Below are 25,322 nucleotides of genomic sequence, written 5' to 3'. Positions count from 1 at the left end.
CCTAAGTTATGCTACTCCAGCTATGTGAATAATGTAGCGGGAGTCGACATAGCTTAGGTCAACTTACCCCAGTGTCTTCACTGCGCTGCGTCGACAGGAGATACTCTCTGGTCAACTTATCTTACTCTTCTCTTATCTTACCCTTTGGGGTTCCGACCCACAGTTTGAGAGAGGCTGAGCTGAATTCACTCTCTATGGTGAATCAAATAGTAAACTATTACATCAGAAAGACATCAGCAAAGTTACAAATCCCATGATTTAAACAGCCACCTTATTCTTGCATGTGGGAACAACAAAAGCCCACATGAAATTAATACAAATTATATAATTACCCTAACACAATTTCTGCAGTAAATCAAACATTTAATTCAACTGCAGGATGAAAAATTAAGAAATGTGCTTATCACTGAAGTTAATAAGCAATTAATTCAAAACTTTCAGCATAGTAAAATGCAAGCTAAAGATGAGCAGTTAAACACCTTATTGTAAATAAATAATTTCAAATCAGGAAAATTGCATGTTGCTTACCTGCGGCTAGTTGTGTTCTTCTCAGTTTCTGGTTCTTCTTTAAACGGTAGCTTAACATTTTCATTTTTATCTTTTCTCAACTTCTTAGCTATACGTTCTTTCACTTGATATTTCTCGTCACTATCCATTTCACCTTCTTCATTATCGCTATTGTCATCATCCTCCTCTTCTTCCTATGTTGATTTAAACAGACAGCTTTAATTTTAGCTCTATTTTACTAGAGGATTTTTTTAAGCTGGGAACAACTTCTCAGCAAGAGAGTTGATATGCTTACATTTATAATTTATATGCACATATATGCTAATATTTTGTAATTGCCTCAAAATATGAACTATGTAAACAGAGGAACATATCCTCTATATCTTTCAGAGGTACCTTAGAAGATGAACCAGTAGTATCAACAAAGGACGTACATTTTTCAGAGCTACAGTCACAAATACAGGTATTTAAATATTAAAATAACTCCACACTATTTAATAGCCTAAATCATTTATTCTTAAACTGTGGCCTGTGGACCCCTTGCGATCTGTCTGAAACCAGGGTATCTTCACTGATTCCAGATTCTAAAAACTTTATTACAAGACAAATTAAATATTTTCTTATTAATTTTCCATGTAAACAATTATTGTGCATTACATAACACAGGATTTTTATACAATTCTGAATGGAAGGGGAGGTGATTCTATATATCCACAGTGCTTCTTTGCACAGTATGAAAACACTTATCTGTGATGCAAGTGTCACACTGGCATGTTGCAAATATAAACAATTACTTTTTATAAATATTATAAATTTTGTTATACGTAAAAAGAAAAGAGTACTTCTGGCACTTTAGAGACCAACAAATTTATTTGAGCATAAGCTTTCGTGAGCTACAGCTTACTTCATCGGATGCATGCGTGGAAAATACAGTGGGGAGATTTTATATACATAGAGAACATGAAAAATGGGCGTTACCATACACACTGTAACGAGTGATCAGGTAAGGTGAGCTATTGCCGAGAGGGGGGGAAAAAAAAAAAAAACCTTTTGTAGTGATAAATCAAGGTGGGCCATTTCCAGCAGTTGACAAGAACGTCTGAGGAACGGTAGGGGGAAGGGGAGAAATAAACATGGGGAAATTAGTTTTACTTTGTGTAATGACGCATCCATTCCCAGTCTTTATGCAAGCCTAAGTTAATTGTATCCAGTTTGCAAATTAATTCCAATTCAGCAATGTCTCACTGGAGTCTGTTTTTTTGAAGTGTTTTTGTTGAAGAATTACAACTTTTAGGACTGTAATCGAGTGACCAGAGAGATCGAAGTGTTTTCCAACTGGTTTTTGAATGTTATAATTCTTGATGTCTGATTTGTGTCCATTCATTCTTTTATGTAGAGACTGTTCAGTTTGGCTAATGTACATGGCAGAGGGGCATTGCTGGCACATGATGGCATATATCACATTGGTACGTGTGCAGGTGAACAAGCCTCTGATAGTGTGGCTGATGTGATTAGGCCCTATGATGGCGTCTCCTGAATAGATATGTGGACAGAGTTGGCAACGGGCTTTGTTGCAAGGATAGGTTCCTGGGTTAGTGGTTTTGTTGTGTGGTGTGTGGTTGCTGGTGAATATTTGCTTCAGGTTGGGGGGCTGTCGATAAGCAAGGACTGGCCTGTCTCCCAAGATCTGTGAGAGTGATGGATCATCCTTCAGGATAGGTTGTAGATCCTTTGATGCATTGGAGAGGTTTTAGTTGGGGGCTGAAGGTGATGGCTAGTGGCTTCTGTTATTTTCTTTGTTGGGCCTGTCTTATAGTAGGTAACTTCTGGGTACTCTTCTGGCTCTGTCAATCTGTTTCTTCACTTCAGCAGGTGAGTATTGTAGTTGTAAGAATGCTTGATAGAGATCAAAGTCAGCCATAAAAATGTTGGCATACTGTGGGGCCATGCAGGTACTCATAGCAGTGCTGCTGATTTGAAGGTATACATTGTCCCCAAATGTGAAATACTTATAGGTGAGGACAAAGTCACAAAGTTCAGCCACCAGGTTTGCCATGACATCATCAGGGATACCGTTCTAATAGCTTGTAGTCCATCTTTGTGTGGAAAGTTGGTGTAGGGGGCTTCTACATCCATAGTGGCTAGGATGGTGTTTTCAGGAAGATCACCGATGGATTGTAGTTTCCTCAGGAAGTCAGTGGTGTCTTAAAGATAGCTAGGAGTACTGGTAGCGTAGGGTCTGATGATGGAGTCTATACAGCCAGACAATCCTGCTGTCAGGGTGCCAATGCCTGAGATGATGGGGCGTCCAGGATTTCCGGGTTTATGGATCTTGGGGAGCAGACAGAATACTCCTGCTCGGGGTTCTAGGGGTTTGTTATGTGTTAATGAAAATTATGTACCTGATTCTCTGGAGATACCTCTAACAGGATTCTCACTTCGATGTCTCAACTTTCTATTTTAAGACCAGCTTAAAAGATAACTCCATGCAAGTCATATGGCTGGTAGTTCCACCTATCATGAGCTGGCCAAAAATGAACAAGTGTCTCTGTACCCTCTTCAGTTTCATGGAGGGCTTGACATTTTTCAAAGCTCCTATTAAAAAAAAAAAAAACACGTGTGTCATGGGATATTAATCCTGTGATCCTGACAAAAGCTCCCTTTGAACTACCTGATTCCTCAGAACTTAAGTTTCTTAAATTCAAGGTCATTTTCCTGGTGGCTGTGGCTTTGGTTTGAAAAGTGACTAAGCTACAGGCCCAAGTGACTGACCCATCTTATAATAAATTTACAGAAATATAGTGATGTTTCAAACTCATTCGAGATTCCTCCCCATAATTATGTTGAAAGTCCACCTTAATGGGCCTGCTATCCTGCCAACATTCTCCACATACATGCATGCCCATCCCAGGAACACCTTCATAAACATGTCATGTCATCATACTGTCGTGGGGTTCTATTTGGAGTGCAGCGAAAGGCTTGGAAAGTGCTCCCAGCTTTTTTCCTTTTGTTAACAGTTTTCTGGGTATTGCTGTTATCACGAGGATCCAAGTGGATCTCCTTTTTTTTAATATGACCTGGCTGGCCTGAAGCTGGAAAGCCACATCAAGGCTGCTGTTATTGCCTATCTCAGAGGTATTTTTCTTTCAGATATCTGCAAAGGTGTGACAGGATCCTTTCTCCATACATTTACAAAGCATTATTGTTTGGATTTGGCCTCCAGAAGGGAATCATGGACTCTCAGTACTTGATTTACCAAGAACAAATCAGCTTAAATTTTCTTCGACAAGGTAACTGGTTTGGTTGATAGGAGGAAAGCAGTGAACATAATATACCTGGACTTCAGCAAGGCTTTTGACACAGTCAACATGACATTCTGATAAGTAAGCTGGAGAAATGTGGGATCACCAGAACTACCATTAAGTGGATACATAACTGGTTAAACAACCGAAAACAAAGAGTAACTATTAATGGAATGATGTCAGAATGGAGGGAGGTCTCAAGGAGGTTCCACAGGGATCTGTTCTGGGTCCAGTGTTTAACGCTTTATTAATGACCTAGATGTAGGTAGAGCATACTGATCAAGTTTAGGAGGATAGAGCTAAAATTCAGAGGGATCTTGAGAAATTGGAGAACTGGGCTACAGATAACAAAATGAAATTCAACGAAGACAAACGCAAGGTGCTACACTTTAAGGAAGAAAACCCAAATGCACAAATACAGAATGGGGGGAAACTGTCTTGGCAGCAACATTGCTGAGAAGGAGTTGTGGTGGATCACAGTCTCAACATGAGTCAGCAATGAGATGGTGTTGCCAAAAAAAAAAAAAAAGCAAATGCAATTTTAGGTTGCATTAACAGTGGCATAGCATAAAAGTCACGGGAAGTGATAGTACTGCTCAACTCGGCGCCTCTGCTGGAGTACTGTGTCCAGTTTTGGTCTGCAATGTATAGAAAGGACATAGAGAAACTGGAAAAGGGGGCAGGGGGGCATAATAGTGGTCTTCAAATATTTGAAAGGCTGCCATAAAAAAAATGGATAAAAGTTGTTCTCTCTTGCCACAGAGGGCAGGACAAGAGGTAATGATTTCGAATTACAGCACAGAAGATTTAGATTAAATCTCAGGAAAAACTTCCTAACTGTAAGAACAGTAGGACAATGGAACAGACTGCCTCGGGAGGTTGTGGAAGCTTCTTCAGTGAAGGAGGCCGGATAGCCATCTGTATTGGATGGTTTAGACATAACAAATCCTGCCTCTTGGTTAGACTAGTTGATCATTATGGTCCCTTCTAACCCTATGATTCTATTCTGGAACCTTTTCCAAAAGGAGTGGGGGAGTTCAGCCTCCCCTAAGAAGGTGTGCTGTATGGATGGATATCCCTTAAGGTGAAGCTGGTCAAATATTGTTTGTGCAAAGTTTTTCTACTTCCATCTGTTTCCTGCTCAAGCTGAGGGCCAAGTCATGGCAAGAGAGTAAGAGAGCCTAAGACCAGTCACTCATACCATGTGTAATTGTGTTGGCTGGAGCAGACTGTGCAGAGCTACTATCTCCTTCTGCCCATGAAAGCTTCTACAACTCATTTGCCAGCATTGTTATGTTGGGGCAATTATACTCTACCAGTATAGAGTAATGTTTTTTTTTTCCCCTGCCTGGAGTCTCAAAGTCACAATTCGCTCTAGGGACAGCGCAGTAATATGCTGCCCCTGGCACAAAGACTCAGGCAAAGCCACACTTCAACCAAAAAGTTTTATTCTCCATAATAAACGTAGGAAGGAGCTTTTTTGTAGTTAAAAAAAACCTCCATGTTCCATTGTTGGCTCTGGACTGTATTATTTCTGTTCATTGCAGTTTGTTTACCTTACGGATATCCCTCAAATTTCTGATTCTCAGAAGTGAGAATCCTAATAGATACAGTGTAGTTGTAGCCATGATAGATGGCATTTTTAATAAAGGAAATGTTACTTGAAATTCTACTTCTATAAATACATCTTTCCACTCAGATTCTCACACACCTCAGTGTCTGGAGATTTTTCATTTGTGGTATTTGTTCCATTACATAATTTTTTCTGAGGATTTTTTTTTCTTCTTGATTGATTTATAACTTTGGAGGAACATTGTCTACCACTACCTAAGTTGTTGTTAGAAATGTTCAGGCAGTAGTCTATGCAGAATGTGGGAGGTGGTGTGTGGCAGGTCAGGGTCACACTCTACCCTGTTGAATCTTTAGAGTACTACCTCGCCCTTAAGAACAATAATTCACATGAAATATAGAATGAGTATCTACGAGTCAAAACTTTGCAGAAGAAGTGCCACTCACCTCGTCTGAATCCCTCACTTCATTTGCTTTTTCACTAAGGGGGAAAAAAAGAAACAATCCATATAAGATAGTAAAGCACTCTGAATCTGTTGATTAAGAATCGCATTTAAAAACAGTACATCAGTATCTTAATCAAGAATTCACTTAACTTATATATTTAAAAATATGCCAGAACTCCCACCATCTAGCCATTTTCACCATGCTCATCACTATAATGTCAGTCAATTATATTTTCCCACCATTTGATCGTCACACCCACTAGCTAGAAGAGTTTGAAAAATGTGGGACAGACCAGTAAGAAAACACAATACTACCATGTAAGGAGTAAATTCAGTTAGTGAGCACTGCGATAGGGTGCTGGGCAAAGGGTTGCTGATTCAGCCCTCTGTCACACAAGCTCCTCTTTAGGGGAATAAATTAGAGCTGGCTGGAGATAACCTAGCCCTAATTGGGGAAGCAGAGATAGCTGCTGCCTAGTTAGCCTGAGGCTGTATAAAATCCTCAGGGGAAGGAAGCCAGGGGAAGAACAGAAGGAAAGGGAAAAGGCAGGGAGTGGAAACAGGGAGGTAGCTCTTTCCTCCCTCCTGCCTGCAGATGATGAAGGGCCAACTGTACGGTGATGAAACGGTGGAGGGAACAACCCTGTGAATAAACTGCACCAGTGGATACTAAGCCCAGGGTCTCAGAGTGACTTTGTGCACTTAGCAGAGGCAGGAGCCAAGGGGAAACTGCCGCACTCTGCTACAGCACATTTCAAGACCTCCAAAACCAAACAGCAATGTGTGCATTTTCTGCGAATCTGGAGGACCACTTTGTGCTCTTAAACCAAGCAATTCTGGTCCAAGTGAAGAGCACAACGGGCAAGTGGAGGGAAGATGGTGTGAGTATAACCCAGAGGTAGGCAACCTATAGCACACATGCCAAAGGTGGCATGCGAGTTGATTTTCAGTGACACTCACACTGCCCCGGGTCCTGGCCCCCAGTCCCAGGGGCTCCACTGCTGACCTGGGGTACCAGCTGCTGGCCCGCTGCCAGCTAGGGTTCTGTCCGTTGGCCCCACTCAGCCCGCTGCTGGCCTGAGGTACCGGCCGCCGGCCCCCCGCCAGCCAGGGTTCCATCTGCCGGCTCCACTCAGCCTGCTGACGACCCCAGGTCCCGACCACTTGTCGAGGGGGCTCTGCTGCTGGCCTAGGGTCCCGTCTGACCCACTGGCCCAGCCTGTGGCAGTGAGGGGTGCAGACTGGGGCGAGAGGGGGCACAGCTCAGCACCCCCACCTTAAAAATTGTTCCACTGTATCCCACTGTACTGGGATATTTAAGTCCCGATTTGCCGCTTACATCACTTTCATGTCACGCGGAACAGCGCACTGCATTTGATGTTGAGATTAGAATGTATATACAAGAACTGGAACCAGAATTTTCTGATAGATTTCAAGATTTCCAGCGATTTGGCCCAATGCTTTCTTTTCTAATTAAACCTGAAAAGTTCAACAAAAGCAACTTGAATTTGTCCGTATTTCAGTGGATAGGTGTTGAAGATTTCAAAATGCAACTTATTCAGTTAAAAAGCTCAGAATTGTGGGCATCAAACTTTGGAGATCTGCGGAATGCACTTAAAGCTACCAAGAGAGATCATGGGGCCTCTGTTCTGACCTGCTGGACACCCCTGCCAGTGAAATTTAACTGTCTGAAGAAAATTACGTTTGCAATGCTTTCAGCATTTGAATCCACATACCTGTGTGAACAGGTATTTTCACATAGGAAAACTGTTCTCTGTCCCTCTCGGAACCGGTTAACAACTGATCACTCAGAAGCCTGCATGCAGCTTAAAGTATCCAAATACGTGCCAGACATTGGAAAACTCAGCAAGGAAAAGCAATTTGAATAAGCATGAAAAGAGGTAGCTCCTGAAAGCAAAAATGGCAGTCAAAAGAATTCTACTGAAAACATACAAAAGCAAAAACTGCCATCTGTTGATTTTTGGACTAGTGGGTATACTAGAATGAAATGTAAAAAACCCAAACTTCCTTTATTCATACTAGTAAGATGGACATCTATGATCTCACATATAAACCATTCCTGGACTTGTAGTGAGAGTAGTTGGCATCTAGGGCAGCCTTCTCTCTAATTGCACATTTTATGGGATTTTTGGAGATTTAGGGGAGAACAGCGATAACCTGTTGTTGTTCCTGTGATTCTTATTTATTTTTCTTTCCCTTCTCTATTACTCCCTATTCCTAAAAAAACTCTTTAGTCTCCAACCTATCTTTACCATTCATCTACAAATAAATAAATTTATTATTGATCGATGGGCAATCTTGCCTAGAACAGGCATTAGTAGATATTTTTACTAATCATATATAATCTCCGGTTTTCTAAACTATAAACATGTATAATATTATGAATATGTAATGTATTATGAGCATTCACTGAAATTTCTTTAAAGGAATCCCAAAGGCCAAGATTTGATGAAGTGCTCCAAGCCAATAAGAAGGTTCTTTCCCAGCCCTCTCTCATCATGTCTCTGATGATAGGAAACATTTTGGCACACCAACAATGACTTGAATTTAATGACAAAATAGTTTTATTCAGGAAGCCCTGTATGAAGAGAACTGTTACTCAGAAAAAGCAATGGATAAAATGAAAGTGCATGGTGATCTAACATATTGAAACTAAAGCAGTTCTGTAGATTAGAACTATTGTATTCACCTTTTAACAGCAGGAACTGAGCTTAGATGTGGATCATCCTTCAGCAAGTCATGACTACTTTTACTTTTTCCCTTCATGCTCTATAAAAATATAAATAAAATAAAAATTACACAACCCTATTTAGGAGAGTGGGAAGTGAAGAGAGGTTACTCTGGTAAAAATTGTAATTTTTCCTGTTAATTTTAGCCCAAGAAGTAAGGGAGAGAGAGAGGCAAAAAGGGAGTTATTGTGACATCTCTCTTCCTTTCAAGGGGACTGGCTAGTTGATTCTACAAATTTAATAGCTCTTTCAGCACTAAAAATGCTTTAAAATCTAAAAAATTACATCATAACAGTTTCAGAGAAACAGTCCCACTGAGACCAACAAAATACAATAGAAAAGTGGGCTATCCCAGCTGGTGTAGACAAACTTGAGTAACCAAACAGGTAAGAAAGTCTGTCATCTCTCCATGCCAATTCAGACAGTTGCCACTTATAGCAGCATTATCCATCACTAAAACAGACAGACAGATTAAACAACTCAGAGTGAAGCATGCAGGAACCATCTACTGAAGGTAGTATCCATAAAACCTGACAGAACAAATCTAAAGATCTGATAACACGCCCAGGTCCTTATATACAAAGGTTCAAGTAGGAAAGCATTCCCTTCTCAACCGAAGAGACAGCGTGAATGTGAATTAAGGTTTGGCAGGCAGTGGAGCCTTTATTCAGCATATATTTCTGAAATGTAGTACTTTAAGGACTCAGTATCTGCTGCTTGAAGCCTCAGAAAGGTGCCACTGAGCCCATCCTCAATGAAGGAAAGAATGCCAGAAAGGTCACATCTAAAGATTTAACTTTTTATCCTGAATTAATCCCTGTTGACGCCCTCAACTTTGTAGGATATGGAAGTCAGACTTTTTTACCCATTTAGCTATGTGAAAAATTTTTTCCAACAAGTCCCTTCTTCTTCTTAGTATGGCTAAACTTGCAGATGTAGAGCACTGTGAGTTAAACCAGCCCTCAGAGAGCACAGCAGGGAAAGCGCTGCAGCATGTTCACACTGTCAGCTGCAAGCGCACTGCCGTGGCCACATTTGCGGCACTTGCAGCGGCATTGGGAGCAGTGCATTATGGACAGCTATCCCACAGAGCACCTCTTCCCATTCTGGAGCTGTGACTTGTGGGAAGGGGGTGCGGGGCATTCTGGGTCCTGTCCCAACGCCCCGTGATACATCCCAGCAATCCCTGTGCTTCCGTCCACATTTGGCACCATCTTTCAATGTTTTTTGTACTGCGCTTTCTGTCTTCCCTTTTGGTCTGCGGTAATGGATCCCGATGTGCTGAGGAATATGCTGATGGGTCTCGCCAGCACGTCACGTTTGGCAGTCGAGTTACTCCTTAAGCTACAAACTAATAGCGAGGAGTCGACAATATCAACTCATGTAACCCATATGACACAAGATTGCTTGTGGCATTCATGGACATGCTCACCACTGTTGATCGCCACTTTTGGGCTCGGGAAACAAGCACTGAGTGGTGGGATCACATCGTCCTGCAAGTCTGGGATGACTAGCAGCGGCTGCTGAACTTTTGGATGAGAAAAGCCACTTTCATGGGACTGTGTGATGAGCTTGCCCCCATCCTGTAGAAATGAGATTGAGAGCTGCCCTGCCAGTGGAGAAGCGAGTGGCTGTTGCAATCTGGAAGCTGGCAACTCCAGACAGCTACTAATCTGTCGCTAAACAGTTTGGAGTGGGAAAGTTGACCATTGGAATCGTGTTGATGCTAGTTTGCAGGGCCATTAATCGCATGCTGCTTAGAAGAACCGTGACTCTGGGTAAGATGCATGACATTGTGGCTGGCTTCGCACAAATGGGTTTCCCTAACTGCGGAGGAGCAATAGATGTGATGCATATTCCAAATCTGGCACCAGCCCACCTAGCCTCCAAGTACATTAATCGGAAGGGGTATTTCTCGATGGCTCTCCAGGCGCTTGTGGATCACCATGGACATTTCATTGACATTAACACAGACTGGCCTGGAAAGGAGCGGTTCAACAACAGGTTGAGCCAGTGTAGAATGACTGTGGAGTGTGCTTTTGGCAGTTTAAAGGGCTGCTGGCGCTCTCTGTATGGGAAGCTGGACCTGGCCGATGACAACATCCCTGCAGTTATATCCGTGTGCTGTACCCTTCATAACATTTGTGAAGGGAAGGATGAAAGATTCACTCAGGCCTGGAACTCGGAGGTTCAACACCTGGAGGCTGAACAGCCAGAGAGCAGGGCTATTAGAGGGGCCCAGTGCGGGGCTGCAAGGATCAGAGATGCCTTGAGGGAGCAATTTGAGGCTGAAAGCCATCAGTAATATTTGGTTCCCTGCACAGGAGTGAAGTACAGTGGTTCCAATGTTAGAAGGAATCTGTGCTTGCTACACTGACTTGCAGTGTCTGTTGCTTTCCTGGGCTAAGGTATCTTTTACTTAATGCAATAAAAAAGTTTTCAAAGCCAAAAAAGCCATTTATTTAAAATAAAATTCATTTATTGAAAAGAAACACAACTGCTTGGGAAACAGAAAGGGCAAGGGGGTGGGATGGGTAACAGTTCAATCACAGATTTGCATATGTCCTGTTCTCATACTCAGCCTTCCTGTCTGGAGTCCTGTGCAAGGAGTGCTGCACTTCAGGCTGGCTATACTGCATGGTGATGGGGTTTGTGTGCCATGGGTAAGGGTCGTAGTTTGCAGGGCTCGGTGGTGAGGCTACAGGTGTTGGACGCAGCTGGTGGTGATAAGAACCCAGATGTTGGGGAAAGTGGGTTGGAGGTGACATGGGGGCACAAGGGAAAGAGTTTTGGGACCAGGGCTGCAGGGTTGGGGTGGGCACTGCATGGCTACGAGTGCCCGGATCAAGTCTGTTTGGTGCTCCATAATGCTTACAGCCACTCTGTGCTTTGTTGCCCATGCTCCGCACTTTGGTGTGGGTGATCCGCGTTCTGCTGGCGGATCCTCCTTTCACTCTCCCTCCACTCCTGGCTTTTTGATTTTCATTAAGGGACTGCTGCAAGACTTCATGCAGCATGTCTTCCTTGCTTTTATGTGGCCTCTTCCTAATTCGTTGCTCTATCCTCCCTTCCTATGTTCATCCCCCACTATTTTCCTCCTATCTCATCTCTCTCAGCTTTTCACACAATCATGAAACCTACTGTACCACATAGTACCAGCACAATGAGATGAGACTGCTCATCCAGCACTGACAAGCCTGAGAAAAACCTGTAAGGAGACTGATCTGACCAGGCAAGACATATGACATCCCAAACCAAGGAAGTGAGCCTGAGTCCACAGGAACAACTGTGCTGGTGCCAGGTCAGAGTGTCCATCCATGCCTGACCAGGTGGTTGGTATCCTGACAATCAATAAAACCCATATTTCCCTCATCTTTATTATCTCCTCTTTTTTCCCTCCTTGTATCTGTTTTGTCAAAGGCAGAGAAGATGACTGACATTCACACCTCAGAAGCGAACAACAGAACTAATCCTTTTTCCCTACCAAGAAGGGCTGCCTGACAAAATGAGATCCAAACTGATACTTTTTCAGAGAGAGATGCTGACTTAAACAGATTTTGATTAAGTTTGTTCTGCATAAGCATTCAATTCCAAAATATCTATGACTTTTTCTGATTCTTCTTCTCTTACAAATCCTGATAAATAAACTTCCAAACTTTGGCATGAATTTTCTAGTGTGCTTGCCATGGTACTAAGCAGACTGAGGTTTCAGTACTGAAAATCCTGAACCACATTTAACCGTTTGGTATTATACACGGTGACAGGGTCATGTTAACATCTTGATGCTCTGGGCCCATATATTCCATCAAAATTAATATAAAAACAGTCTCTTCAATGGTCTACCTTTTTATTCTCTTGAGTTGAAGCCAACAGGACCCACCCTATCTGGCTACCAAATCAGTTAACAGAATAGCCCTACATCTGCATGCAGTATCTTAGAACCTGACATCCTGCCATGCTCAGCTCTGACCTCAATTTTCTTAAGGACTCCAGCAAGCAGGATGTCATGAATCACAGGTCTTGGAACCTGGGTCTGCTGGGTTCATGGGAGTGGCCACACTCCAACTCACCACCTGGCAGACGGCTGACAATCACTTACCTGGGACCCATGAAGCTCAGCCCCAATTCGACACTCCACCCATGAGGTCTTATTGGCGAGTGCCGGAGTGCTGGCTGCCCTACTTAAGCCAGCAGCAGGAACAGGAAGCTGTCCGAACAACAGGGTTCCACCATGTTCTAGACTGTGTGCTTTGTGCTTCCTGCTCCCCGAGCTTGATTTCCTGGCATCCTGACCTACCATGACTCCTTGCATCTGACTCATGGTTCTGATCTTCATTTTGTCTCCTGTCTCTTACCCCCTGGTACCTCAACCCAGCCTGACTCTGGATCCTGACTCGTGGTTCAGATCTCCAGTTTGTCTCCTGCTCCTTTTCCCTGGTATCCTGAGCCAGCCGATACTTGACTCCCGTCTCATGACTGCAGACTCTGACTCTGAATACTAGGTCTGGTTGCCCATGATTCGGCCAAGACATAGGGGCAGAGAAAGAAAGTTATGTGGTTAGGCCTAACTACCAAAAGTGAAAGAATGCCCATTTCTAGGCTATGGGGATGCAGAGCTAGAGAAAAATCACCTATTTAATAGGTAGGCAAACAGGTCTATATGTGGAGTTTTCCCTCATTTACAACAAATAAAGAAGAATGCTAACTAGTGCAACTCTCATTCCTTCTCACTAGATGTAGTCCAGCTCAGCCAGTCTGAATACATACGATGAAGGAGTAGTAGTCACTAAAGACAGTCATTAGACTTCAGCCCTGAGCGGAGGAAAGGATGATGATGTTGAAAACAGTGACAATGAGGGGAAAAGGAGGGAGAATTTCGGAAGAATGAAGAGATCAGTTTGGAACATTTTAAGCTTAAACTGATGGCAAGTTATCCAGGTGGAGATGTCAAAGAGACAGTCTGAGATGAAAGATGAAATGGAAAAACATGGATCAGGAATGTAAAAGTTGATGTGTGAGTTGTCAATATAGTGATGATAGCTGAGTTTGTATAAGTGGTAAGACCCACCAAAAAGAGAGAAGAGGATAGGACTTAGAACATAATCCTAAGGAACATGATCCTCAGAATGGAAGAAAGAAGGATGGGGACTCGCCAAATGTGCAAAAAAGACGAACTAGAGAGGTAAGAGGAAAACCAGTGAAGACAGTATTGTAAAACCCAAGGGAGGGTAGGCGTTTGTGAATAAGGCTATGATCAACAATATGAACACACAGAGAAGTCAAAAGATGTAGTAGAGGCCCCGAGAGTTGGCCAAGAAGAGATCATTAGTGATCCTGATGAGAGCAGTTTTAGATGAGTGGAAATGGTAGAAGCTAGATTGGTGGGAGAGGAGGAGGAGGAGGAGGATGTAGGAGAGGAACTTGAGGTAATGGTTAATTTAGCTATCCACATCTGAAAATATTACCCGAGGTTTTCAGAAATACGCTGCTCTTTTTGGATAATGTCCCTTTTGACTATTTGACCTCCCTAGCACAAAGCCAACAGATCAGTGTATCCAAGCAGCATACATCATAATAGACAGTTACAGTGACACAACTTTTTTTTAAATAATCTTATTTAGGTGACAAAGTCAAGCACTTGAAAGTCAGGAGAAACCTGAATTATGGTACCAGTGTAACCTTAATTCTGCCTACTTCTGCATATTCATCATGATATAGCCTTTACTTACATGATCACAAACTTTTTTCCATAGGCTCCCTGCCTCATTCAGTGCACAGGACAGATGCACAAAGGGACAGAATTGTGGTTAAATAGACAAAACACAAAAATGGCATTTCCTAACTTTTGAATTTTTCATTTTGCAAGCTAAACAACTTTTTAAAAGCTAAACAACTTTCTATTAACACAGTTTATACACACACAGTATGTATGTATGGGCTTTGAATGGCAGAACCACTAATATGCTATGAAGTATAACAATACTGTGTTTAAAGAAAGAAACAACAAAACAATTGTAAAAGTGAGAAAACTAAAATCATATTCAAAATTACACAAGACAAAAAAACAATTTATATAAAAGATTTAAAAGACTGCAACATCTGAGAATAGAATGCTACAAATTCAGCCCTGGTCTACACTAGGCGTTGAGGTCAAATTTAGCAGCGTTAAATCAATGTAACCCTGCACCCATCCACATGATGCCCTTTTTTTCGACTTAAAGGGCTCTTAAAATCGATTTCCTTACTCCACCCCCGACAAGGGGATTAGCGCTGAAATCGGTTTTGCTGGGTCAAATTTGGGGTACTGTGGACGCAATTAGATGGTATTCGCCTCCGGGAGCTATCCCAGAGTGCTCCATTCTGACCACTCTGAACTTTTGAATTTCAATTTCCTGTTTGGCCAGTGTGGCAAGCTGCAGGTGACCATGCAGAGCTCATCAGCAGAGGTGACCATGATGGAGGCCCAGAATCGCAAAAGAGCTCCAGCATGGACCGAACGGGAGGTACGGGATCTATCGCTGTATGGGAAGAGGAATCCGTGCTATCAGAACTACGTTCCAGTTTTCAAAATGCCAAAATATTTGTGAAAATCTCCCAGGGCATGAAGGACAGAGGCCATAACAGGGATCCAAAGCAGTGCCACGTGAAACTTAAGGAGCTGAGGCAAGCCTACCAGAAAACCAGAGAGGCGAACAGTCGCTCCAGGTCAGAGCCCAAAACATGCCACTTCTATGATGAGCTGCATGCCATTTTAGGGGGTTCAACCACCACTACCCCAGCCGTGTTGTTTGACTCCTTCAATGGAGATGGAGGCAACACGGAAGCAGGTTTTGGGGACAAGGAAGACAATGATGAGGAGGCTGTAGATAGCTCACAGCAAACAAGCGGAGAAACAGGTTTTCCCAACAGCCAGGAACTGTTTCTCACCCTGGACCTGGAGCCAGTACCCCCCGAACCCAACCAAGGCTGCCTCCCGGACCCACCAGGCGGAGAAGGGACCTCTGGTGAGTGTACTTTTTAAAATACTATAAAAGGTTTAAAAGCAAGCATGTTTAATGATTAATTTGCCCTGGCATTTGTGGCTCTCCTGGATGTACTCCCAAAGCCTTTGCAAAAGGTTTCTGGGGAGGGCAGCCTTTTTCCATCCACCATGGTAGGACACTTTACCACTCCAGGCCAGTAGCACGTACTTGGGAATCATTGTAGAACAAAGCATTGCAGTGTATGTTTGCTGGCGTTCAAACAATATCCGTTCTTTATCTCTTTGTGTTATCTTCAGGAGAGTGATATCATTCATGGTCACCTGGTTGAAATAGGGTGCTTTTCTTAAGGGGACATTCAGAGGTGCCCATTCCTGCTGGCTGTTTGCCTATGGCTGAACAGAAATGTTCCCAGCTGTTAGCCATGCGAGGGGGAGGGGGGGCCAAAATGCGACCTTGTAACGAAAGCACGTGCTATGTATGTAATGTTAACAGCAAGGTTTACTGTGAAAGTGAGTGTACCCATTGTTCTATAAAAATGTGTCTTTTTAAATACCACTGTCCCTTTTTTTTTTCCTCCACATGCAGCAGCATGTGTTTCAAGGATCACAGGATCTTCTCCTTCCCAGAGGCTAGAGAAGATTAGAAAGCAAAAAAAAACGCACTTGCAATGAAATATTCTCTGAGCTCATGCTGTCCTCCCACACTGACAGAGCACAGACGAATGCATGGAGGCAGACAATATCAGAGGGCAGGAAAGCACAAAATGACTGGGAGGACAGGTGGCGGGCTGAAGAGAGGGCTGAAGCTGAAAGGTGGCGGCAGCGTGATGAGAGGAGGCAGGATTCAATGCTGAGGCTGCTGGAAGATCGAACTAATATGCTCCAGTGTATGGTTGAGCTGCAGGAAAGGCAGCAGGAGTACAGACCGCCGCTACAGCCCCTGTGTAACCAACCGCCATCCTCCCCAAGGTCCATAGCCTCCTCACCCAGATGCCCAAGAACGCGGTGGGGGGGCCTCCGGCCACCCAGCCACTCCACCCTAGAGGATTGCCCAAGCAACAGAAGGCTGGCATTCAATAAGTTTTAAAGTGCTGTGTGGCCTTGTCCTTCCGTCCTCCACCACCCCTCCTGGGCTACCTTGGTAATTATCCCTCTATTTGTGTGATGAATTAATAAAGAACGCATGAATGTGAAGCAATAATTACTTTATTGCCTCTGCAAGCGGTGATCGAAGGGAGGGGGGGAGGGTGGTTAGCTTATAGGGAAGTAGAGTGAACCAAGGGGCGGGGAATTTCATCAAAGAGAAACAAACAGAACTTTCACACCGTAGCCTGGCCAGTCATGAAACTGGTTTACAAAGCTTCTCTGATGCGCACCGCACCCTCCTGTGCTCTTCTAACTGCCCTGGTGTCTGGCTGTGTGTAACCAGCAGCCAGGCGATTTGCCTCAACCTTCCACCCCACCATAAACGTCTCCCCCTTATTCTTACAGATATTGTGGAGTGCACAGCAAGCAGTAATAACAGTGGGAATATTGGTTTCGCTGAGGTCTAACAGAGTCAGTAAACTGCGCCAGCGCGCTTTCAAATGCACTTTCTACCACCATTCTGCACTTGCTCAGTCTGTAGTTGAACAGCTCCTGACTACTCCCCAGGCTGCCTATGTATGGCTTCATGAGCCATGGCATTAAGGAGTAGGCTGGGTCCCCAAGGATAACTATAGGCATTTCAACATCCCCAACGGTTATTTTCTGGTCTGGGAAAAGTCCCTTCCTGCAGCTTTTGAAACAGACCAGAGTTCCTGAAGATGCAAGCATCATGTACCTTTCCCGGCCATCCCACGCTGATGTTGGTGAAACCTCCCTTGTGATCCACCAGTGCTTGCATCACTATTGAAAAGTACCCCTTGCGGTTTATGTACTCGCTGACTTGGTGCTCCGGTGCCAAGATAAGGATACGGGTTCCGTCTATGGCCCCACCACAGTTAGGGAATCCCATTGCAGCAAAGCCATCCACTATGACCTGCACATTTCCCACAGTCACTATCCTCGATATCAGCAGATCTTTGATTGCATAAGCTAGTTGCATCACAGCAACCCCCACAGTAAATTTGCCCATCCAAACTGATTCCCGACTGACCGGAAGCTGTCTGGCGTTGCAAGCTTCCACAGGGCTATTGCCACTCGCTTCTCAACTGTGAGGGCTTCTCTTATCTTGGTATTCTTGCGCCTCAGGGCAGGGGAAAGCAAGTCACAAAGTTCCATGAAAGTGCCCTTACGCATGCGAAAGTTTCGCAGCCACTGGGAATTGTCCCAGACCTGCAACACTATGCAGTCCCACCAGTCTGTGCTTGTTTCCCGAGCCCAGAATCGGCGTTCCACCGCATGAACCTGCCCCATTAGCACCATGATGCCCACATTGGCAGGGCACATGCTTTGAGAGAAGTCTGTGTCCATGTCCTCATCACTCTCGTCACCGCGCTGATGTTGCCTACTCAACCGGTTTCGCTTTACCAGGTTCTGGTGCTGCATATACTGCTGAATAATGCGTGTGGTGTTTAATGTGCTCCTAATTGCCAAAGTGATCTGAGCGGGCTCCATGCTTGCCGTGGTATGGTGTCTGCACAGAAAAAAGGCGCGGAACGATTGGCTGCTGTTGCCCTGCTGGAGGGAGGGGCGACTGACGACATGGCTTACAGGGTTGGCTTACAGGGAATTAAAATCAACAAAGGGGGTGGCTTTGCGAGAAACTGAATGGCCGCCTCAAGGATAGAACTCAAAACCTTAAGGAAAGAACTCAAAACTGGGTTTAGTAGGCCGTCGATTTCACAGAGGGAGGGAGGAGAAAATGAATACAAAACAAATCTGGTCTATTTCTTGTTTTGAGCCACTTCATCTATCTTTATACATCGTGCTGGCAGCAGACTGTGCAGTACGACCGCTAGCCATCACCATCTCCTGGGTGCTCGGCAGAAGATGGTGCAGTATGACCACTGGCCATCATCTTCTGCTGGCTGCAAATTAAAAGACAGTGCACTGCCGGTAGGACTCAATTGCCATGAGACGAAACAAGGGAAATGACCTGGCTGAGTCACTCCCATGTTTGCCCAGGCGCCCGGTTAAAAGAGCACCCAGGACTACGTCGATGACGGCTACCAGTCATACTGCACTGTCTGCTGCCAAAAGGCAATAAACTGCTGCTGTGTAGCAATGCAGTACCATGTCCGCCAGCACCCAGGAGAGATACGGTGACGGTTAGCTGAGCGGGCTCCATGCTTGCCGTGGTATGGCGTCTGCACAGGTAACTCAAGAAAAAAGGTGCAAAACGATTGTCTGCCCTTGCTTTTACGGAGGGAGGGAAGGAACGGGGGCCTGATGATATGTACCCAGAACCACCCGCGACAATGTTTTAGCCCCATCAGGCACTGGGATTTCTACCCAGAATTCAAATGCGTGGTGGAGACTGCGGGAACTGTGGGATAGCTACACACAGTGCAAAGCTCCGGAAGTCGACTGTTGCCTCGGTACTGTGGACACAGTTCGCCAACTACATGCACTTAGAGCATTTGTGTGGGGACACACACACACTCGACTGTATAAAAACACTTTCTACAAAACCGACTTCTATAAATTCGATCTAATTTTGTAGTGTAGACATACCCTAAGTATGCAGCTCCTCCCTACCCCTAAATTGTTATTGATCACATCTAGAAAAGCTACAAAATGAATAAAACTTTAAAGGTTTCAAACTGATATACTATCACTATAAAACAGTGATGCCAAAAGAAAAACAGTAAGAATAGGAGATGGAGAGATACAAGTAATTGGGAACTGTACCTGACTAACTCTGTTGACTTCCACTTCTTCCTCTTCAGCTTCCTCTCCAAATGAAAGCAAATTAAAATTTCTTTAAAAAAAAATACATTTTGATCCAGTGACATTTTGAACATGCAAACAATAAATATGAAATTTCAAAATTCCAATAAATAAAACATCCAGTAAATAACTGGCATTATCTCATTTAAACCATTAGCTATGTGTTTGCTACTTCACCTCCATTAAACAAAGGTATGTTTAGTTGCTTATAACTTTGCCAAACTTCAACTTTTTGGGCCAAAATTTTGCATTCCATTCTGCCTCAAGCTGATTTCTCTCTCTTTTTTTTGGGGGGGGGGGGAAGGCAGGGGGAGTAGTGGGGTGTCAATTTCAGCTAAAATCATCCAGAAGTTTCTGAGAAAGAGAATAGGGAAATAAGCATCGTCTTGCTCATGTTACAAAAATTCTTACAACTATTTTATTGAGAGGCTCTAGCACTTTTTGCTTTAAAGAAGGAGCTAGATATATAACAGGGGGTTGGTTGTCCTATCGTCAGGAGCGAAGTTCACCCAAATCTGGCCAAGTTATATGCTTCTTAAAAGATTGTAATTTGCACAATTGCTCCTCCTGGCTCCAAGAGGTCAATGTGGTGCAAGGCACATGAACGGAGAGTAGGGAGACTGCTTATACCTAGGCATCTAGGAGGAGAAGCCAACTGATAAAAACGAGATAAGGAAAAGAAGGGGGGAAGAAGGAGACAGTTACTCTCCCTGAGCAGTAATTGGAATTCTTCAAGATGTGTCCCCCTATGGGTGCTCCGCTTCAGGTGCGCATGCACCCTCTGGGCCTTTCATCAGATTTTCTCGATAGCAGTGCCTGTTTGGCCTGCATATGCACCCTACTAGGTGGGTGAACTTCCCTCAGTTCCTTCTCTACCACAAAGTCCCATTAGGGAGAAGGCAGGCAGGTAGTGGAGCACCCATAAGGACACGCATCCTGAAGAACCCCAGTTACTGCACAAGGTGAGTAACTCCTCCTCCTTCTTCAAGTAATATCCCTATATGTTCTCCACTTCAGGTGACTCCTGAGCAGTATCACCAGAGGAAGGAAGGATCTTCAGAGCAGAATCCAATACTGAAGACAGAACTGGACTGCCAACTGCCGCATCTGATCTAGAGGCATGAACCAAAGTTCGTACTGAAATCCAGGTTTCAGCTCTGCAAATGTCAGCAACTGGAACATCCTTTAGTAATGCCATAGACATAGACTGCAACATTGTAGAATGGGCTGGCAACTTAGAATGTTGGGAGAGTCATAACATGAAATAATACACCCAGAGATCCATCACGAGAGACTTTGTTTTGATTGTGGACAGATGTAAAGGATCCACAGGCTCCACCCAGTCTTGGAGACTTGCAAAATGGCTGGTCCTGTCTAGATAAAAGGCTAATGCCCTTCTGGCATCCAAGGTATGGAAAGCAGCTTTTTGTCTGGAGTGATGCGATTTTGTGGGGAATGGTAAATGAATGGTCTGATTAAGATGAAATTCAGACAACACTTAGAGTAGAAACTTGGGATGTGAGCGTAATGAAACCTGTTCCTTGAAGAACACTGTGGGGCAGGGCAGGGGAGATCTGCCATTAAAACCCTCAATTCTCCCACTCTCTGGGCAGAAGTGATGGCAACCAAGAAAGCTGTTTTCATGGGCAAATGGAATAGCGAATATGTAGCTCAAAGGGGTATGTCATAAGGCAATTAAGGACACATTCAAGTCCCATACCGGGTTAGGTTCCTTAACCCATAGATAACTATTCAGATCTTTAAGAAATCTTGAAGTTGTAGTGAAAAATTATCCACAGACTAGTGAAAGGCTGTTACTGCTGCCAAGTGAACCTTGAGAGAACTCATAACAATGATCTTTTTAATTCTAACAAACAATCCAGGGTGGTGGAAAGAGAAGCATGGTCAATGGACGCTTGCCAACAGATGCACCATAGGTTAAATTTCTTCCATTTCTGAAGGTAAGTACTTCTCATAGATGTTTTTCTGCTATTTAACAAAACCTGTTGTACCTCTGTTAAGTGGGAAGTCTCTATCCCAAGAACCATCTAGGAGCCTTGCTTGAGATCAGAAAACTTCCAAACTAGTGTGAAGTGGCTGTCGAGGGGCATCCTGAGACAATAGGTGGCAAGCAACTGGAAGTCTCAGCAGTGGATGAGAAGTGAAGTGAATTGAATCAGGTAAGAGTACCAACCTGCCTTGGCCAAGTCAGTGCAATCAAAATGACCTAGTCCTTGTCCTGCTTGACCTTTTTGAGAACTTTCAAGTTCAATGGCATTGGTTGGCAAGCATAAAGAAGACTCCTGGCCCATGCAATAAGAAAGTCATTTCCCAGTGACTGAGACACGACTCTCTCCCCTTTTCCCCCACAGAGCAAAACTTCCTGCACTTTGCATTGGCAGCAGTGGCAAAATGATCCACTTCTGTAAACCCCTAGGTTAGAAATATGCTGTGGAGGATTTGTGAATCCATCTTCTAGTCATAACTCTGAGAGAAGTTTCTGCGAAGGTGATCAGATGTAATGTTCTGTATACCTGAGAGGTAAGAGGCTGAGAAATTATCAGGTTCGTTACATGCTAATTTCAGAACTGTGTCTCCTCGGCACAGAGTTGGGGGGAGCATGGTCCCCTGTGTCGATTGATGTAAAACATGCAGGATACAATGTCTGTCATGATCTTGACTAACTTGGCTTTGTTCAGTGAAAGAAAATGGGAGCAAGCATTCCTGACTGCCCTGAACTCCTGAATGTTGATATGCAGGAGACTCTCGCAGGAAGACCATTTGCTCTGGATGACGTGAGGACCAAGATCCACTCCCCATCCCAACAGGGATCTGTCTGAAGTGATAATGGTGGTCAGAGGAGGCTGAAAGAAGAGAACTCCCCACACAGACTTTGGAGGAGTTCTTCCACCAATTGATCAAGTCCAGAAACCAAAGGGAAAGAGAGACCTATTTGTGAAGTCTGTGCTTGTTTGGTATGTAGACTGTCCTGAGCCACCCCTGAAATACTGAAGATGCAATCTGGCATGTTGGGTCATGCAGAGACACACCCCCATATGGCCCAACAGCTGAAGACAATTCCCTGCTGAAATCTGACGGCTTACTTGAATCTTTGTACTAAGATTCTGTAGATTCGCAAACCTGTTGAGGCTCCCATAAAATCTATCCATTGAACCAAGATCAAAACGGACTTTTCATGGTTAATCTGGAGGTCTCAGGTATGAAACAAAGACCTCATCATTTGTACTGCCAATGGACCTCATGATAGGATCAGCCCCTGAGTAGCTAATCATTGAGAAAAAGGAAGACAGTTATGCCTACACAATGTAAATGGGCGGCTTGGACTGCCATGACCTTTGAGAATATGTTTGGGACAGAGGAGAGGCCAAAAGGGAGCAGTTGGTATTGAAAGTAGTTGTGGTTGAGGTTGACTATAAATCAAAGAAACTTCTTGTGAGAGGGGTAAATTTCAATGTGGAAATAAGTGTCTTGAAGGTAGAGAGTCACAAACCAATCCCTGAAATCTAGAGAGGGAATAATAGCTGTCAGGATCACCATCCTGAATTTACGTTATTTCATGCAGTTGTTGAGACATCCGACATCTAATATTGGTCTCCATCCTCCATTATTTTTGGGGACCAGAAAATACTTAGAACAGAACCTTTCTTCCCCGTGCTGAACTGGAAGTGGTTCTATAACCCCTAAGCATAGGACAGAGGCAACCTCCTGACTCAGCAACTAATTGTGAGATGGGTCTCTGAAAAGAGACAGGAAAAGGGGATGGGAGGTGAAATGGATGGAATAACCAAGATGGTACAATCCCCAACCCCCGTGTTGGATGTTATTGTCTCTTATGCAGATCCAAACTACGAAAAGAGGGGTATCCAAAGTGGGGAAGGAAGATGGGACATTGCAGAGATAGATTTATTTGGAGCAGGTGGTTCAGACTCTTGACGAAGCCATCAGAGCTAATGTTTGGATGTTGCAGATGGCTAAAATGAAGAGGAGGTAGTAGCAGGCTTTTTCTTGGAATATCTCAGCATCTTGATCAGAGCATCAGTTGATCTACAGAAAGTAGAGAAGTGAGTTGAGCAAGACCTTTGTGATGTCTGGAACCTGCTAAAATTTTCTTTTATTTGCAAGTGTGTATATTCCAAGGGATCTAAGTGTGGCCACTGAGTCCTTCAAAGTGTGAAGGCAATCATCAGTGACTCCAACAAACAATGTGTGACCATCAAAAGGGAAGTCCTCTTCCATGCTCTGTAACTCCCTAGGAAAGCCTGACAACTGCAGCCAAGACGCTCAGCCCATAACAATCTCAACTGAAATGGACCGGGCTGTTGTATCAACTGCACCTATGAAGGCTTGCAGCAATGTCTTTGGCAGAAGCTGACCCTCATGTACGAAAGCCATAAAATTGCTTGTGGTGCTCTTCTGGCAAATGGTCAATAAAAGTGTTAAACTCGTTAGAATACAAATAGTCGTATTCTGACATGAGTGCTTGATGGTTTGCTATTCTGGACTGTAACACTGGGGAGGAATAACTCCTGCAACCGAATAGATCTAGTCACTTCTGGTCCTTGTTATAGGGAGTATATTTTGTATTGTGTTGTCTACCACATACATTCATTGCATCCATGACCAGTGAATTTGGTGTTGGATGTGACAATAAGAACTCTGAATCCTTGGTTGGCACACAGTATTTCTTGTTGGCACTTTTACAAGTGTGTGGGGGGGGGAGAGGGCGGGCGGCATAGCTGGAGTTTGCCAGATTGTCTTAGCAGGCTCTAGTAAAGCTTCATTAATAGGGAGTGCCACATGAGAAGCTGGGGTGTGTAAAATGTCCAGTTTATGATGGGAGTCCTGGGCTTCCTCAAGCAGGATTTGAAAAGTATCTGTGATATACTTCATCAGCTTCTGGAAATCTCTAAACTCATCTGCCAATGACTGTGGTAGACACATTACTACCTCATCTGGCAATAAAGAAGAGATACACATATGAGGTGTAATAGCTTTGTGAGCTCTTGTTTCTTTTTCCTCAAACGTCTCTTCTCTGGGTTCTGGCTGGAGAGGAGGAAGTGAAGGCACAAGACAGCGTGTGTCTGTGTTTCCTGAGAGGACTCAGTGCCCTTAAAAAAATTGTCGTCAATATAGGGCCCAGGGATCCTGGTGAGATCATTGAACAGCAGCACAGGGCATGAGAGGAGGCATCCATGGTTTATCACTCCAGGTTGTCAAAGGTCAGTGTTGCCTATCCTCCCCTTTTTCTGTATGTGAAGGAGAATAATGACTCGGAGGAGACAGAAGATCTGTAAAGAGAGATCTGTGAGTCGGAGGAGTCATCCTCAACATAGTAATCCTGAACATAGTCTAGGGGAAGTGATAATTGTTCAATCTGGGTGGTCAAAGTCAGAGAAACAAGAGAAGAAGTGTTGAGACAGTAACCCAGTAGACCAAGAGATATGCGGTCCTGGTAAGTAATAGAGGTGCTTGCTCCTTCGATACCAGGAAGACTCTTGAGTATTGAAATTCCTGCTGTAGCGGGGGAAAATAAGCAGGAGCCATGCGGAAGTCAGCCTTGGTAGGTACACTGGTAATGTGAGTTGGTGCAGCCAACTGAGGTAGGTACATTGGTAATATGAGTTGGTGCAGCCAGTCCTGTGTGCACAGAACAAGAATGTCCTGACTCAGATGCAAAAGGTCTGAAGCACTGGGATAGGTACAGAAGGATCTGATGACACCAACCTCTTTAAAGTGGAATGTCCACTAAAATCGGCATAGTCACTGGAAGTAGAAGAGGTGTTCACTATTGTGCCTTTCTTAGCAATATCATGGCTCTTGGAAGCAGGTTCCTTCTTTGTGGTACCAGAAGTACTTGGCGTCTCAGTAGCGT

The 25,322-nt window shown here is 44.0% G+C and overlaps 1 protein-coding gene and 1 long non-coding RNA gene across 7 annotated transcripts in view; both read right to left on the bottom strand.

The window, feature by feature from the left end:
* Positions 1–25,322, bottom strand: part of CWC27 (CWC27 spliceosome associated cyclophilin) — a 207,556-nt gene that overhangs the window by 161,388 nt on the left and 20,846 nt on the right. For all 6 annotated transcript variants that reach the window (XM_038401697.2, XM_038401705.2, XM_038401704.2 and 3 more), the window contains exons 7-10: positions 19,391–19,460; positions 8,535–8,614; positions 5,826–5,859; positions 529–701 (exon numbers count right to left, since the gene is read on the bottom strand). In XM_038401697.2, coding sequence (XP_038257625.1) covers positions 529–701; positions 5,826–5,859; positions 8,535–8,614; positions 19,391–19,460 — 357 coding nt within the window. The remainder of the gene's footprint in view (positions 1–528; positions 702–5,825; positions 5,860–8,534; positions 8,615–19,390; positions 19,461–25,322) is intronic.
* Positions 3,473–3,929, bottom strand: LOC122460133. Its single transcript, XR_006281224.1, has 2 exons — positions 3,876–3,929; positions 3,473–3,842 (listed from the first exon to the last, which is right to left on the bottom strand). It is a non-coding gene; the product is annotated as an uncharacterized LOC122460133 (long non-coding RNA).

Source organism: Dermochelys coriacea, chromosome 5 (genome assembly GCF_009764565.3).
Source record: "Dermochelys coriacea isolate rDerCor1 chromosome 5, rDerCor1.pri.v4, whole genome shotgun sequence".
NCBI lineage: Eukaryota > Metazoa > Chordata > Testudines > Dermochelyidae > Dermochelys > Dermochelys coriacea.
This window is presented reverse-complemented; position numbering and strand designations above follow the sequence as displayed.